The 17871-nt window shown below is 43.2% G+C and overlaps 1 protein-coding gene across 3 annotated transcripts in view; it reads left to right on the top strand.

Moving 5' to 3' along the window:
* B3GNTL1 (UDP-GlcNAc:betaGal beta-1,3-N-acetylglucosaminyltransferase like 1) overlaps window positions 1–17871 on the top strand; it is a 137797-nt gene that overhangs the window by 56065 nt on the left and 63861 nt on the right. For all 3 annotated transcript variants that reach the window (XR_003116160.1, XM_025361424.1, XM_025361423.1), the window contains one exon: window positions 657–752. Coding sequence is in view for 2 of the 3 variants with exons in the window: in XM_025361424.1 (XP_025217209.1) it covers window positions 657–752 (96 nt within the window). In the remaining variant the exon portion in view is untranslated. The remainder of the gene's footprint in view (window positions 1–656; window positions 753–17871) is intronic.

Here is a 17871-nt window from a genome sequence, read left to right as displayed (position 1 = left end):
CCTCCTCCTCCTCGCCCTCCTCCTCTCCCTCCTCCTCGCCCTCCTCCTCTCCTCCTCCTCCTTTCCCTCCTCACCCTCCTCCTCTTCCTCCTCGCCCTCCTCCTCTCCCTCCTCCTCTTCCTCCTCGCCCTCCTCCTCTCCCTCCTCCTCTCCCTCCTCCTTCTCTTCTCCCTCCTCCTCCTCCCTCCTCCTCCTCGCCCTCCTCCTCCTCACCCTCCTCCTCTTCCTCGCCTCCCAGTGTTTGCCTGACCCAGATTCACGGCATTTTGGTTTTCTGTCTGGACATCTCTGCGTAAAACACATGAGATGAATGCACACAGGTGCACATACACCTGCGCACCTGACGTGTTTTGAGCTCTGAGATGCGCACACACACAGGTGCGCACACACCTGCGCACTTGACGTGTTTTGAGCTCTGAGATCACACACAGGTGCGCACACACCTACGCACCTGGCTGTTTTGAGCTCTGAGATGCACACACACAGGTGCGCACACACACCTGCGCACCTGACTCTTTTGAGCTCTGAGATGCACACACACAGGTGCACACACCTGTGCACCTGACTGTTTTGAGCTCTGAGATGCACACACACAGGTGCGCACACACCTGCGCAGCTGACGTGTTTTGAGCTCTGTTTGTCGTTGTTTTTCACAGATCGTCGGTTGCCAAGTGAGGAGAGATCCCCCTAACTCCACCAAACGATACACACGTTGGATCAACCAGCTGACGCCTGAGCAGCTCCTGACGCAGGTACCTCGCCTGGCGCCTTGTCTGGGGCAGGTGCGCAGGTTGCCTCTGGGCGCCGTCTCCTGCATTATGCTGTGGTCTCTTGTGTCTGTGTTGTCGTGGGCCGTGGTCCTTCCGTCCTCACCTTCACTCACATGCCGTCGATCACACGGAGTGGGAGGTGAGGGTGGCCCAGGCAGGCACACACGCTAGGCTGGTCTCAGGCCGGTAGTTCAGACTGGTTCGAGTTCTGAGCTGGGAAACCCGACGGCACAGGTCCACTTACCCGTGGACTGCAGAGGGTGGGAGGGCGAGCTCAGAAGTCACACAGCCAGTGTTTCAGAGTCTCCGTGTCCCCTGTGCCCCCAGCACATTCCAAGAGCCAGGCTGCTGCATGCGATGTGGACGACAGGGTGTCCTCGGCAGTGGACTGTGCTGGTGTGAGACTGGACTTGGGGCCGCCTGCGGCACCCCCTCGGGTATGAGCGGCTGCCATCTGAGAGAGGGGACGTGGTCGTTGCCACACGGGTGGCTTGTCCCTGCCATCCTCTGTGGGGCCGTTGGTGCCGCTGGGGAAGGCAGAGACCGTCTTGTGGTCACGTCATGACAACCCTTCCCTATACAGGCGACCGAGGGCGGGTGTCCTGGTTACCAGGCGTCACACTGTGAATGAGTTGACGTGCTTTTCAGTGAACTTGTGAAAATACTTAAAACAGGACCTCAGGCAGACTGTGGCTGCCTTTTTTTTTTTTTTTTTTTTGAGACGGAGTCTCGCTCTGCCGCCCAGGCTGGAGTGCAGTGGCCGGATCTCAGCTCACTGCAAGCTCTGCCTCCCGGGTTCACGCCATTCTCCTGCCTCAGCCTCCCGAGTAGCTGGGACTACAGGCGCCGCCACCTTGCCCGGCTAGTTTTTTGTGTTTTTTAGTAGAGACGGGGTTTCACCGTGTTAGCCAGGATGGTCTTGATCTCCTGACCTCGTGATCTGCCCGTCTCGGCCTCCCAAAGTGCTGGGATTACAGGCTTGAGCCACCGCGCCCGGCTGTGGCTGCTTTTTTAAGTAATGTGCACCTCGTGCAAACCGGAATGCGGTTCGGTGTTGCCAGGCTGGTTCTGAACTGCAGGAATCTGGACACGTGTTGAGTTTCGGCCCAGCTCCGACCGCAGTCAGAGCGCTGTTCCCCGACAGCCGGTTCCCCGCAGGCCCCGGCAGTGAGCTGCCCCGTGGGGGCCAGGCTTTGTCCTGAGTGTTAGGCTTGATGCCAGATTTTTTTTTATTTTCATGTTTTTTAATTAAAGGAAGCAAATGTTCCTTTATCAGTTACATATGTATTCACTTAAAACGATTTTAAGATAGACCATTGTGTCAGTGTAGTGTGGGAAATTTAAAAAAGCGAAAGGCTGGACGCAGTGGCTCACGCCTATAATCTCAGCACTTGGAGAGGCTGAGGCAGGAGGATCACTAGAGCCCGGGGATTTAAGACCAGTCTGGGCAATATAGTGAGACCCTGTCTCTACGAAAAATTATCTGGGTGCAGTGGTTCACACCTTTAGCCCCAGTTACATGGGAGGCTGAGGTGGGAGGATCGCTTGAGCCCAGGAGGTCAAGGCCGCCATGAGCCGTGATTGTGCCTCCACCCTCCAGCCTGGGCAACAGACCCTGTCTCAAAAAAAGAAAACGAAAAACTTTATTTCATTTGTCAAAGTTATGCTTTGCTGTTTTATAAAGTCAAGCGATATAAAAAATTACAAAGAAAAAACGATGTTACTGCAAAACCCACCCCTTGTTCCTCTCAGATGTCTCCGTGTGCAGGTCACACACCAGCACCTCAAGGGGCTCCCGTCCCCCACCCCGCCTGCCCCTCTGCTTTCTGTGACCATAGACCAGTTACGTTTTCCGGATTTTTATGTAAATGGAGTCCTACACCCTGTGGTGACTTGAAGGCGCCGAAGTGTCCCATCCCGGGACTCTCTGTTTCACGAAGTTCTGTTTTCTCCTCCTTGTCCCCTTTCTCATCTTCTTCTTCCTTTTTCTTTACAGTTTGCTGGTTTGACTTGAGATCCAAGGAAGGTCCGTACATGGCAGTTGTTGATAAATGTCTTTAAATATCCAGATTCCTCCATCATCCTTTTCCTTGACTATGTTGTGTTCGATGTTGAGTGATTTGCCGTTGGTGCTTTCAGCAGTCAGGCTTCTCTGCGGGTTGCGTCTCCCTGGTCTCATTCAACAAGTTCCTCTGTCCCTGGAGCTCCTGCAAAGCAGTCCTTAGAGCTAGAGGTTTTATGGGATTTACAGTGATTTGTTCATTGTCTTGCTGATGTATAGCTTTGTTGATGTATAACTGGCTACAGCAAATGGCCCCTATTTCAAATGTGCAGTTTGATCGGTTTTGACATACATCTGTACCCCGATGAGCCACCACAGTCAACGCGGTGAACATATTTATCCAACACCCCACGTGTCCTCCTGTCCACCCCGGAGCCCTCCCCACACCACACAACCACCACCCCCTTCCTGCCTGCTCAGCAGTTTTACGTTTGCTGGAGTTTCAGGTAAATGTAGTCGTGTGCTGTGTGCTTCACTGGTCTGGCCGCCTTCACTCAGCATGATTACTGTGCGGTCCAGACACGTGGCTTCCTTACAGCAGCAGTGGTGGCCCTCGAACAGCGTGTTGGAACCACACAGGCCACGTACACGTGGGTTTTTCTCAGCAAGTGTATTGGAGAAGTTTTTGGAGAGGTGTAACAATTTGAAAAAGCTTTCAGACAAACAGCATGGCCTAGGAATACTGAAAACAGCAACAAAAAGATGCGTCATGAATACATAAAATATATAGAGATGCTACTGTTTTAAAATCATGTAATACCAAAAATTATACACAAATCTATTATGAAAAGTTAAAATTTATCAAAACTTACGTGCACACAAACACTTATAGACCATATGTGGGGTCTTTCACAATTTAGAGAAATTGAACAAATGTAGGGATGCAGAAATTAATCACAGCTGCACAAAACTCACTGCAGTGCGTACTGCACGGCTGCGATATTTTACAAGCCCCTCCTGCCGGCACAGCCGTGAGCTCAGGTGCTGCGAGTGCTGAAAACGCAGGTGAGGCTGATCATCTCCACATGCACGGCTCCTCCCTCCAGTAAATCACAAATCACAGTAAAAACTGATCTCTCGGCCAGGTGCGGTGGCTCACGCCCGGAATCCCAGCACTTTGGGAGGCCAAGGCGGGAGGATCACGAGGTCAGGAGTTCACAGCCTGGCCAAGATGGTGAAACCCAGTCTCTCCTAAAAATACAAAAATTAGCCAGGCACAGTGACAGGTGCCTGTAATCCCAGCCACTCAAGAGGCTGAGGCAGGAGAATCGCTTGAACCCGGTAGGCGGAGGTTGCAGTGAGCTTAGATCGTGCCACTGCACTCTAGCCTGGGCGACAGAGCAAGACTCCATCTCAAAAAAAAAAACAAAAAAACCAACAACAGAAAAAAACAGTGACCTCTCACAGTTCTCACACAGTTTTAATCATGTTTAAGGCAATCCTATAAAGCCTGCATGACACCCTAGGACCCATACACAGTGCCACGGGTGATGCTGGAGGTGCTCCCAAAAAGCGGAGAAAATTCGTGACACTACAAGAAAAAGCTGAATTGCTTGCTATGTGCCATAGACTGAGGGCTGCAGCTGCGGTCGCCGCCATTTCAGACAGGTGATTCTTCTCGTTAACAGATGACGTGAACTTAGGGTATCCATAAATACAGCACTATAAATGTATTTTCTCTTCCTTGTGATTTTCTTAATAACCTTTTCTTTCCTCTAGCTTACTTTATTGTAAAAATAAAGCGTATAGTACATATAACGTACAAAATATGTGTTAACCAACTGCTTATGTTACCAGTAAGGTTTCCCATCAACAGGAAGGTATTAGTGGTTAAGTTTTTGTGCAGTTAAAACAAATACATGGGGAAGGGGAACATCACACACCAGGGCCTATTATGGGGAGGGGGGAGCGGGGAGGGATTGCACTGGGAGTTATACCTGATGTAAATGAGGAGTTGATGGGTGCAGCACACCAACATGGCACAAGTGTACATATGTACAAACCTGCACGTTATGCACGTGTGCCCTAGAACTTAAAGTATAACAATAAAAAAAAATAAAATAAAACTGATACATGGATTTTCAGCTGTGCAGGGGATCAGCACCCCTAACCCCTGCCTTGTTGAGGGATCAACTGTGTTCTGTGGTGTGGATGTACAATTTGTTTACCCACTTAGCTGTAGAGGGACACGAGTTGTTCCAGTTCCTTGATATGATAAGTAAAGCTGCATTGCACATCTGTGTACAAGCCTTTGTGTGTGCATGACAGTGAACATATGTCCGGCCTTTTCTCTTGGGAAAATACTTAGAAGTGGAAGAGCTGGTTCGTATGGTAGGGATATGTTTCACTTTTTTTTTCTTCTTTTTTTTTTTTTTTTGAGACGGAGTCTCGCTCAGTCGCCCAGGCTGGAGTGCAGTGGCTGGATCTCGGCTCACTGCAAGCTCTGCCTCCCGGGTTCACGCCATTCTCCTGCCTCAGCCTCCCAAGTAGCTGGGACTACAGGCGCCGCCACCTCACCCGGCTATTTTTTTTGTATTTTTAGTAGAGACGGGGTTTCGCCGTGTCAGCCAGGATGGTCTCGATCTCCTGACCTCGTGATCCGCCCGTCTCAGCCTCCCAAAGTGCTGGGATTACAGGCTTGAGCCACCGCGCCTGGCCTATGTTTCACTTTTAAAGCAACTGCCAACGTGTTTCCCAAATTGGTTGCACCATTTTACATTCTCAAGCCGTGTATGAGAGTTCAGTTCCTCCATGTCCTTGCCAACTCTTGATATGATCTTTTTAATTTTAGCTAATCTAGTAGGTATGTAGTGGTACCTCGTGGTGGTTTTAATTTGCATTTCCCAAATGGGTAATAACGTGAAACATCTTTTCGTAGATGTATTTACCATATTTGCCATCCGTGTGTCTTCTTTGGTAAAGTGTCTGTTCGCATCTTTTGCCCATTTTTGTGTGGAATTGTTTGCATTCTTATTGTTGAATTTTAAAAGTTGTTTATATATTCTGGACACAAGTCCTTTGTCAGACTTTGTAAATACGTTTTCTGAGTCAGTGACTTGTCTTTTCATTCTTTTAACAATGTCTTTCAAAGAGTAGAAGTTGTAATTTTTGGGTCAGGCGTGGTGGCTCACGCCTGTAATCCCAGCACTTTGGGAGGTCGAGGCGGGCAGATCATGAGGTCAGGAGGTGGAGACCATCCTGGCTAACATGGTGAAACCCCATCTCTACTAAAAATAGCAAAAGATTAGCCGGGCGTGGTGGCAGGCGCCTGTAGTCTCAGCTACTCGGGAGGCTGAGGCAGGAGAATGGTGTGAACCTGGGAGGCGGGGCTTGTGGTGAGCCGAGATTGCACCACTGCACTCCAGCCTGGGAGACAGAGCAAGACTCTGTCTCCAAAAAAAAAAAGTTGTAATTTTAGATGAAATTCAATTTATGGATATGCTTTCTTAGGTTTAATATTGTTTTAAAATTATTGTGGGAACATAGTAAGTACATACATTTATGGGTTATGTGAGATATTTTTACATAGGCAGGCAGTGCATGATAATCCCATCAGGGTAAATGCGGTATGTGTCATTTCACCTCAAGCATTTATCCTCTGTGTTACAGACAATACAATTATATTCTTTTAGTTATTTTTAAGTGTATAATTAAACTACTTTTGAATGTAGTCATCCTGTTGTGCCAGCAAATTCTAGGTCTTATTCATTCTTTGTAACTATATATGTATATATATACGTATTACCTATTAACCCTCCCTACTTCGCTCCCACCACCCACTACTCTTCCCAGCCTCTGGTAACCATCCTTTTATTCTCTATCTCCATGAGGTCAATTGTTTGAATATTTAGCTCCCACAAATAAGCGAGAACATGTGAAGTTTGTCTTTCTGTGCCTGGCTTATTTCACTTAACATAATGACCCCCGCCCCCACCGCAGTGCCGTCTGTGTTGTTGCAAATGCCAGGATCTCATTCATACACTTCACTGTGTGTATGTACCACATTTCTTTATCCGTTCGTCTGTTGGTGGACATTTAGGTTGTTTCCAAATCTTGGCTATTGTGAATAGTGCTGCAATGAATACGTGAGTGCAGGCATCTCTTTGACATACTGATTTCCTTTCTTTTGGGCATAGAGCCAGGAGAGGGATTGCTGGATCATATGGTAGCTCTATGTTTAGTTTTTTGAGGAACCTCCAAACTGTTCTCCATAGTGGTTGTACTAATTTACATTCCTACCAGCATCGTACCGGGGTTCCCTTTTCTCCACATCTTCACCAGCATTTGTTATTGACTGATTTTGGATAAAAGCCATTTTAACTGGAGTGAGAAAATATCTCATTGTATGTTTTATTGCATTTCTCCGACGCTCGGTGATGTTGAGCACCTTTTCATATGCCTGTTTGCTGCTGTGTGTCTTGAGAAGTGTCTGTTCAGATCTTTTGCCCACATTTAATCGGATTATTCTATTTTTCCTAGAGTTGTTTGAGCTCCGTGTATATTCTGGTTATTAATCCCTTGTCAGATGGGTAGTTTACAAATATTTTCTCCTATTCTGTGGGTTGTCTCTTCACTTTGTTGATAGTTTCCTTTGCTGTACAGAAGCCTTTTAACTTGATGTGATCCCGTCTGCCCATTTTTGCTTCGGTTGCCTGTACTTGTGGGGTCTTACTCAAAAAATCGTTGCCTGATCCAGCGTCCTGGAGAGGTTCCCCAATGTTTTCTTTCAGTAGTTTCATAGTTTGAAGTCTTAAATGTAAGTCTTTAATCCATTTTGATTTGATTTTTGTATATGGTGAAAGATAGGGGTCTAGTTTCATTCTTTTGCATGTGGATATCCAATTTTCCCACACCATTTATTGAAGAAGCCATCTCTTTCCCAGTGGAAGTTCTTGGCATGTTTGTCAAAAGCGAGTTCACTGTAGATGTATGGATTTATCTGTGGGTCCTCTGTTCTGTTCCACTGATCTACGTGTCTGTTTTTATGCAAGTGCCATGCTGTTTTGATTGCTGTAGCTCTGTAGTCTAAGTCAGGTGATGTGATTCCTCCAGTTTTGTTGCTCTTGCTTAGGATAGCTGGGGCTATTCTGGGTCTTCGTGGTTTCATATAAATTTTAGTTTTCTTTCCTTTTTTTTTTTTTTGAGGCGGAGTCTCGCTCTGTCATCCACGCCGGAGTGCAGTCGCATGATCTTGGCTCACTGCAGCCTCCACCTCCTGGGTTCCAGCAATTCTCCTGCCTCAGCTTGCGGAGCAGCTGGGACTATAGGCGCGCACCACCACACCCAGCTAATTTTGTATTTTTAATGGAAACGGGGTTTCACCATATTGGCCAGGGCTGGTCTTGAACTCCTGACCTCGTGATTCCCCCCCCCCCCCCCTGCTTGGCCTCCCAAATATAAAATATAAAAAATTTGCCAGGCGTGGTGGCACACGCCTGTAATCCCAGCTACCTGGGAGGTTGAGGCAGGAGAATTGCTTGAATCCGGGAAGCAGAAGTTGCAGTGAGCCGAGATCGTGCCACTATATTCCAGCCTGGGTGACAGGGTGAGAATCCATCTCAAAAAAAAAAAAAAAGATAGAAAAAGAAATACTACTGATTTTTGTATGTTGGTTTTGTATCCTGAAACTTTACTGAGTTTGTTTATCAGGTCTAATAGTTGTTTGGTGGAATCTTTAGGTTTTTTTAAAATGTAAGATTATATCATCTGCAAACATGGATAATTTGACTTTTTCCTTTCCAATTTGGATGCCTTTATTTCTCTTGCCTGATTGCTTTAGCTAGGGCTTTCTGTACAATGTTGAGTTACAGTGGTGACAGTAGGCATTCTCGTCGTGTTCCCAATCTCAGAGGGAAGGCTTTCAGTTTTTCTCCATTCAATATGATACTAATTGTGGGTTTTTTTGTTTTTTTTTTTTGGTTTTTTTTTTTTTGAGACAGAGTCTCACTCTGTCACCCAGGCTGGAGTGCAGTGGTGTGATCTTGGCTCACTGCAAGCTTCGCCTCCCGGGTTCTCACTATTCTCCTGCCTCAGCCTCCCAAGTAGCTGGGACTACAAGCACCCACCACCATGCCTGGCTAATTTTTTATATTTTTAATAAAGACGAGGTTTCACTGTGTTAGCCAGGATGGTCTCGATCTCCTGACCTCGTGATCCGCTTGCCTTGGCCACCCAAAGTCCTGGGATTACAGGCGTGAGCCACTGCGCCCGGCCAATTGTGGGTCTTTTGTATATGGCTTTTATTATGTTGAGATATGTTCCTTCTGTACCTAGTTTTTTAGGATTTTTAATCATGAAGAGATGTTGAGTGTTACCAAATGCTTTTCCAGCATCAATTGAAATGATCGTATGGTTTTTGTCCTTCATTCTGTTGACATGATGTATCACATTAATTGATTTGCGTATGTTGAACTATCTTTGCATCCCTGGAATAAATCCCACTTGGTCATGATGAATGATCTTTTTAATGTGTTGTTGAATTCGGTTTGCTAGTATTTTGTTGAGGATTTTTGCTAGTACTTTGTTGAGGATTTCAGTGGTTTCGGTGATATTGGCCTATAGTTTTAATTTTTTTATGTGTCTTTGTCTGGTTTTGGTATCAGGGTAAAACTGGTCTTGTAGAGTGAGTTTGGAAGTTTTCCCTCCTCCCCTATTTCTTGGAATAATTTCGGTGGGGTTGGTATCAGTTCTTTAAATGTTTGGTAGATGTCAGCAGTGAAGCCATCGGGTCCCAGGCTTTTCTTTGCTAGACTTTTTATTATGGCTTTGATCCTGTTACTTGTTACTGATCTATTTAGTTTTTGGATTTTTTCATGGTTCAGTCTTGGTAGGCTGTATGTGTCTAGGAATTTTGATTTTTTTCCCTAGATTTTCTAGATCTTTTCCCCTAGATTTATTTCTAGATTTTTGTAGATTTTTCCTCTAGATTTTCCAATCTATCGGCATATAGTTGCTCATACTAGCCACTGATTCCTTTGAATTTCTCCAGTATCAGTTGTAATGTCTCCCTTTTCATCCCTGATTTTATTTGGGTGTTCTCTCTTTTTTTTTCTTACTATGGCTAAAAGTTTATCAATTTTGTTCATCTTTTCAAAGAACCAACTTTTTGTTTCATTGATCTTTTGTATTTATGTCAAATTCATTTATTTCTGCTCTGATTTTTGTTATTTATTTTCTTCTACTAATTTTGGGTTTGTTTGCTCTTGCTTTTCTAGTTGCTTAAGATGCATTGTTAGGTTGTTTATTTGAAGATTTTCTTCTTTTTTGATGTAGACACTTATAACTCTTTAAAACTTCCTCCTTAGTACTGTTTTTGCTATATCCCATAGGTTTTGGTATGTTGTGTTTCCATTATCATTTGTTTCAAGAAAGGTTTTAAGTTCCTTCTTAATTTCTTCATTGACCCACTTGTCATTCAGGAGCATATTGTTAAATTACCATTGTTTGTATAGTTTCCAAAATTCCTCTTATTTATTTCTAGTTTTATTCCATTGTAATCAGAGGAGATGCTTGGTATTATTTCAGGTGTTTTTTTTTTTAATGTTTTAAGACTTGTTTTGTGACCTAACAAATGACCTGTCCTTGAGGATGATCCATGTGCTGAGGAAAAGAATGTGTATTCCGCAGCCAATGGATGAAATACTTTGAAGTATCTATTAGGTCCATTTGGTCTGTAGCACAGATTAAGTCCAATGTTTCTTGTTGATTTTCTGTCTGGAAAATCTGTTGTTCACTGCTGACAGTTGAAGGTGTTGAAGAGTGTGCTGAAGTCTCCAGATACTATTATATTGAGGGTCTGTCTCTTTAGCTTTAATAATATTTTGCTTTATATATCTGGGTGCTCCAATATTGGGTGCATATATACTTATGATTGTTATATTCTCTTGAGTTGACCTCTTTATCATCATATGGTGACCTTCTTTGTCTCTTATTATAATTTTTTTCTTGAAACCTATTTCATCTGAGATAGACCCTCAATATAAATATAGCTACTCCTGCTCTTTTCTGGTTCCATTGGCATGGAGTATCTTTTTCCACTGCCTTATTTTCAGCCTGTTTCTTTAGAAGCAAAGTGTGTTTCTTGTAGGCAACAGGTCATTGGGTCTTGTTTTTTAATCCATTCAGCCACTCTATGTCTTTTGATTGGAGAATTTAGTCCACTTACATTTAATGTTACTATTGATAAGTAAGGACTTACTCCTGCCATTCTGTTACTTGTTTTCTGGTTGTATTGTGGTATTCTCCTCTTCCTTTCCTTCATGTCTTCCTTTTAGTGAAGGTGATTTTCTCTGGTGATATGATTTGATTTCTTGCTTTTTATTTTTTGTGTATTCATTGTATATTTTTTATTTGAGGTTACCACGAGCCTTACAAATACTATCTTATTACCCATTATTTTAAGCTAATAACAACTTAATACTATTTGCATGAACAAACATGCAAGCAAAAAGAAAACTAATAAAATCTCTATACCTTAAATTTGTCCCCTACTTTTTAACTTTTTGTTGTTTTTATTTATATCTTATTGTGCTATGTGTTGAAAAGTTGTTGTAGTTATTCTTTTTGATTGGGTCATCATTCAGTTTTTCACTTAAGAGTAATTTACACACAACAGTTACAGCATTATAATACTTTGTGTTTTTCTGTGTACTCACATTAGCTGTGAGTTTTGTACCTTCAGGTGGTTTCTTTTTGCTCAATAATGTCCCTTTCTTTCTGATTAAAGTGTTCTTTTTAGCATTTCTTGTAGGACAGGTCTGGTGTTGATGAAATCCCTCAGCTTTTGTTTGTCTGGGAAGATCTTTTTTTTTTTTTTGAGACGGAGTCTTGCTCAGTTGCCCAGGCTGGAGTGCAGTGGCGCGATCTCAGCTCACTGCAAGCTCCACCTCCCAGGTTCCTGCCATTCTCCTGCCTCAGCCTCCCGAGTAGCTGGGACTACCGGTGCCGCCACCACGCCCGGCTAGTTTTTTTTGTATTTTTTAGTAGAGACGCGGTTTCACCGTGTTAGCCAGGATAGTCTCGATCTCCTGACCTCGTGATCTGCCCGCCTTGGCCTCCCAAAGTGCTGGGATTACAGGCTTGAGCCACCGCGCCCGGCCTTGTCTGGGAAAGCTTTTATCTCTCCTTCATGTTTGAAGGATATTTTCACTGGATATACTATTCTAGGGTAAACATTTTTCCTTCAGCACGTTACGTACGTGATGCCACTCTCTCCTGACCTGTAAGGTTTCTCCTGAAAAGTCTCTGCCAGACGTACCGCAGCTCCATTGTTTGTTGTTTGTTTCTTTTCTCTTGCTGCTTGTAGGGTCCTTTCTTTATCCTTGACCTTAGGGAGTGTGATTATTAAATGCATCGAGGTAGTCTTCTTTGGGTTAAATCTGCTTGGTGTTCCATAACTTCCTTATTCTTGGACATTGATAGCTTTCTCTAGGTTTGGGAAGTTATTATCCCTTTGGATAAATTTTCTACCGCTATCTCTCTACCTCCTTTTTAGGGCCAATAACTCTTAGATTTGCCCTTTTGAGGTGATTTTCTAGATGTTGTAGGCATGCTTCATTATTGTTTATTCTTTTTTCTTTTGTCTTCTCTGACTATATTATCAAATAGCCTGTCTTCAAGCTCCCTAATTCTTCTGCTTGATTAATTCTGCTGTGAAAAGGTTCTGATGGCCGGTGGCTCATGCCTGTAATCCCAGCACTTTGGGAGGCCAAGGTGGGTGGATCATGAGGTCAGGAGATCAAGACCATCCTGGATAACATGGTGAAAACCCATCTCTACTGAAAATACAAAAAATTAGCCGGGCATGGTGGCACGCACCTGTAGTCCCCAGCTACTCGGGAGGCTGAGGCAGGAGGATGGTGCGAACCCGGGAGGCAGAGCTTGCAGTGAGCCAAGATAGCACCATTGCCCTCCAGCCTGGGTGACAGAGTGAGACTCCGCCTCAAAAAGAAAAAAAAAAAAAAGATTCTGATACATTATTTAGTATGTCAACTTCATTTTTCAGCCTGAATTCCTTCTGTGTTATCTTGAATTTCTTTGAGTTTCCTCAGAATAGCTATTTTGAATTCTCTGACGGAAAGGTCACATATCTCTGTTTCTCCAGGATCGGTCCCTGGTGCCTCATTTAGTCCATTTGGTAAGGTCATGTTTTCCTGGATGGTCTTGATGCTTATGGACGTTCATCTGTGTCTGGGCACTGAAGAGAGAGGTATTTGTCATATAGTCTTTGCAGTCTGGGTTTGTTCATACCTGTCCTTCTTGGGAAGGCTTTCCAGGTAGTCAGAAGGACTTGAGTGTTGTGATCTAAGCTGCATTTGCATTCCACATGGTTGGGGAGGCCTCACAATCATGGCAGAAGGCAAGGGGGAGCAAGTTACGTCTTACGTGGATGGTGGCAGGCAAAGAGAGAATGAGAGAGAAGCAAAAGCAGAAACCCCGTATAAAACCATCAGATCTCGTGAGATTTATTCACTACCATGAGAACAGTATGGGAGAAATTGCCCCCATGATTCAATCATCTCCCACTGGGTCCTTCCCACAACACGTGGGAATTATGGGAGTACAATTCAAGATGAGATTTGGGTGGAGACACTGCCAAACCGTATCAGCCACCTTGCTCCCCACTCCCCGCCCGTGGATGTGGTTTTGATGTTGTATCTAAGAAATCTTTGGCTAACTCAGTTCACAAAAGTTTTCCTCCTGTTTTCTTCTGAAAAGTATATAGTTTTGGGTTTTACATACAAATCTACAATCCATTTTTTAGTTAGTTTTGGTCTATGATCTGGGTTATTATCTTAATCAGCTCAGGCTGCCATAACAAAATGCCAGAGGTTAGGTGGCTTAAACAACAGAAATTTATTTTCTCACAATTCTGGAAGCTGGAAAGTCTTAGACCAAGACCTGGCAGGGCTTGCTTTCTGTTTTATTTATTTATTTATTTATTTTGGAGACGGAGTCTTGCTCTGTCGCCCAGGCTGGAGTGCAGTGGCCAGATCTCAGCTCACTGCAAGCTCCGCCTCCCGGGTTCACGCCATTCTCCTGCCTCAGCCTCCCGAGTAGCTGGGACTACAGGTGCCGCCACCTCGCCTGGCTAGTTTTTTTTTTTTTTCTAATTTTTTAGTAGAGACAGGGTTTCACCGTGTTAGCCAGGATGGTCTTGATCTCCTGACCTCGTGATCCGCCCGTCTCGGCCTCCCAAAGTGCTGGGATTACAGGCGTGAGCCACCGCGCCCGGCAAGGGCTTGCTTTCTGATGTGGCTCTTCCTGGCTTGCAGACACCCACCTTTTCTCTGGACCCTGATATGGCAGAGACAGAGGGAGAGAGAGGGCAGGCTCTCTGGTGTCTCTTACTAGAAAGACACTGATCCCAGTAGATCCCCACCCTCACGTGAAATCTAATCATCTCACAGAGGCCCATTTCCACAATACCTCAAGTAGGGGGTTAGGGCTTCAACCAGTGCCTGTCACCGTCCTGGGAGACAGAATCTCCAATGCTGTAATTCTGAAATTTGAAATTCCTAAAGATCAAAATCCCCGAGCCTAAAATTCCTAACATCTAATCGAATCCCCAGACTTTAATGATGAATTTGGAATCAGGTGCCATCAAGTCTTCTATAAGTGAATTTCAAGTTGTTAGCAATAAAGTTTGTTTTTTCCATTCAGTCCAATGCATTTGGTGGAAAATTCAGATGAGTGGATTGGCCACGTGATAGGGCAGTGACAGAAACTTCCATTTAAAAATGAGTTGAGTCTCTTGCCTGCATTGGCGTTCTTCCCAGCTGATGACACTCTGGGAGCTTTTAGGGAATCACGGCCACGTTTGCCCAAAGAAGCCAGCAAAGTTACTGACTGCTTCCAGATAATTGTGTGTGTAGTAGAATAAGAAGACACTTGCACAACAGTATTCTGTTCCATCACCAGTATTGTTTGTATTAAACCTGTGGTCTGTACAAGAGGGCATGCAGAATGCATATCCACGTACCCAAACAACACAGAAGCACAGCATGGAAGACGGGAAAATGGAAGGAGAATGCTCATCCTGTTGTACGTCAAATCACAGAGGAGTTTCAGAAAGAGCAGTGCCACGGAGAAGATGAATGTGAGCTCATTCTCCAAGGAAGCCATGTCCTAAAAGAAAAAAAAACAGTTATCCATTGCAATGCAAACTTCAAAATACACTTAATGATTGTGAAGGTCAGCCAGCTCTTAGGGACTGTTTCTGTGCAATTGCCCCGTAATACATTCCTGTGGTATACTTTTTCATAAATCAGATTTTCTGTTTAGTTTTTTATTGTTTTTAATTTTTTCTATTTTTGTTTTTTTCTCACTATTTTGAGTTGTCAGCATTATGTTTTACAATCACTATGCTTTGTGTTTCACCTTTGCATCATTTCTTTTACAAAGCTCTAATTCATTAATGCATCTTTTGCAAATTCAACTCCACAAAGGTGCCCTATCAACAATGCTGACTTTGTAAGCATTGCACGTGTCCATAAAAACGTTGAAACTTCCTCGGTAAACGAAGAGATGTCCTTTTTGTACGTCTGCTTTTATGAAAGATGAAATTTCTTGAGATCTTGGCTTTTGGGGCGACTGCGTGTGCAGTGGTAACCATTTTTTTTTTTTTTTTTTTTAAGTTGCAGGATACATGTTCAGGATGGGTACATGTGTTACATAGGCAAACATGAGCCATGGTGGTTTGCTGCACCCATCAACCCATCACCTAGGTGTTAAGCCCTGCCTGCATTAGCTATTTTTCCTGATGCCCTCCATCCCCCCACCTCCACAACAGGCCCCAGTGTGTCGTGTTCCCCCCGTGTCCATGTGTTCTCATTGTTCAGCTCCCACTTATGAGTGAGAACATGCAGTGTTTGGTTTTCTGTTCCTGTTTTGGTTTGCTGAGGATAATGGCTTCCAGCTCCATCCATGTCCCTGCAAAGTACATGATCTCATTCATTTTTATGACTACATAGTATTCCACAGTGTATATATATGCCACATTTTCTTTATCCAGTCTATCATTGATGGGCATCTGGGTTGATTACACATCTTTGCTATTGTGAATGGTGCCACAATGAACATACGTGTGCATGTACCTTTATAATAGAATGATTTGTATTCCTTTGGGTATATACCAGTAGTGGGATTACTGGGTCAAATGGCATTTCTGGTTGTAGGTCCTTGAGGAATTGCCACACTGTCTTCCACAATGGTTGGACTAATTTACATTCCCACCAACAGTGTAAAAGCGTTCCTACTTCTCCACAGCCTCGCCAGCATCTGTTGTTTCTTGATTTTTAAAAAGTCGTCATTCTGACTGGCATGAGATGGTATCTCATTGTGGTTTTGATTTTCATTTCTCTGATGATCAGTGATGTTGAGCTTTTTTTCATATGTTTGTTGCTGCCTAAATGTCTTCTTTGAGAAGTGTCTGTTCATGTTCTTTGCCCACTATTTGATGGGGTTGTTTGTTTTTTCTTGTAAAATTGTTTAAGTTCCTTGCAGATTCCAGATATTAGACCTTTGTCATATGGACAGATTGCAGAAATTTTCACCCAGTCTGTAGCTTGTCTGTCCACTCTGATGATAGTTTCTTTTGCTGTGCAGAAGCTCTTTAGTTTAATTAGGTCCCATTTGTCAAATTTTGCTTTTGTTGTAATTGCTTTTGATGTTTTTATCATGTAATCTTTTCCTATGCCTATGTCCTGAATGATATTGCCTAGATTTTCTTGTAAGGTTTTTGTAGTTTTGGGTTTTACATTTAAGTCTTTAATCCATCTTGAGTTAATTTTTGTATAAGGTATAAAGAAGGGCTCCAGTTTCAGTTTTCTGCATATGGCTAGACAGTTTTCCCTGCACCATTTATTAAATAGGGAATCCTTTCCCCATTACTTGTTTTTGTCAGGTTTGTTGAAGCTCTGTTTGCAGACAACATGATCCTATATTTAGAAAACTTCATCATTTTAGCCCAAAAGCTCCTTAAGCTGATAAGCAACTTGAGCAAAGTCTCAGGATACAAAATCAATGTGCAAAAATCACAAGCATTCCTATATACCAACAGTAGACAAGCAGAGTGCCAAATCATGAATGAACTTCCATTCACAATTGCTACAAAGAGAATAAAATACCTAGGAATACAGCTAACAAGGGAGGTGAAAGATCTCTTCAAGGAGAAATACAAACCACTGCTCAAGGAAATAAGAGGGGACACAAACAAATGGGAAAATATTCCATGCTCATGGATAGGAAGAATCAATATCATGAAAATGGCCACACTGCCCAAAGTAACTTATAGATTCAGTGCTATTCCCATTAAATTACCATTGACATTCCTCACAGAATTAGAAAAAAACTACTTTAAAATTCATGTGGGACTAAAAAAGAGCCTGTATAGCCAAGACAATCCTAAGCAAAAAGAAAAAAGCTGGAGACATCACATTCCCTGACTTCAAACTATACTACAAAGCTACAGTAACCAAAACAGCATGGTACTGGTACCAAAATAGACACATAGGCCAACAGAACAGAATAGAGATCTCAGAAGTAAGACCACACATATACAACCATCATGGTTTTTAATGGATCTTGTCAAAGGACTTAGGTTGTCGAACATGGTATTTCAGATGACAGGAGCTATTTCTTTATGAATATGGTTCATCTGCTCATTAAATGTTATACCCATGTGACTGTCATTACTATACTTGAATGTTTATGCTTGCAAAACTGTGTGTGTTAGTATTGTCTGTTTTATTGCATAAAGTGGCCTATTTGCATTCTGTCATGTTTTTATACATTTCTCAAATAAGTCTTCTTTTTAAAATTGTAAGCACATGTCTTTAAAATAATTATTTATTTTTTCATTTTTCTTCCTAATGGTTGAGATAAAGAATTTTTAAAAATTTTATGGACACATAGTAGGTGTATATAATTATGGAGTACACGAGATATTTTGATACAGGCATGCAAAGTATAATAACTATATTAGGGTAAATGGGGTAAAGAATTTTTAAAATTATTTTTTCAAGAACTACATTTTTCAGG

This window comes from Theropithecus gelada, chromosome 16 (assembly GCF_003255815.1).
Source record: "Theropithecus gelada isolate Dixy chromosome 16, Tgel_1.0, whole genome shotgun sequence".
NCBI lineage: Eukaryota > Metazoa > Chordata > Mammalia > Primates > Cercopithecidae > Theropithecus > Theropithecus gelada.
This window is presented reverse-complemented; position numbering and strand designations above follow the sequence as displayed.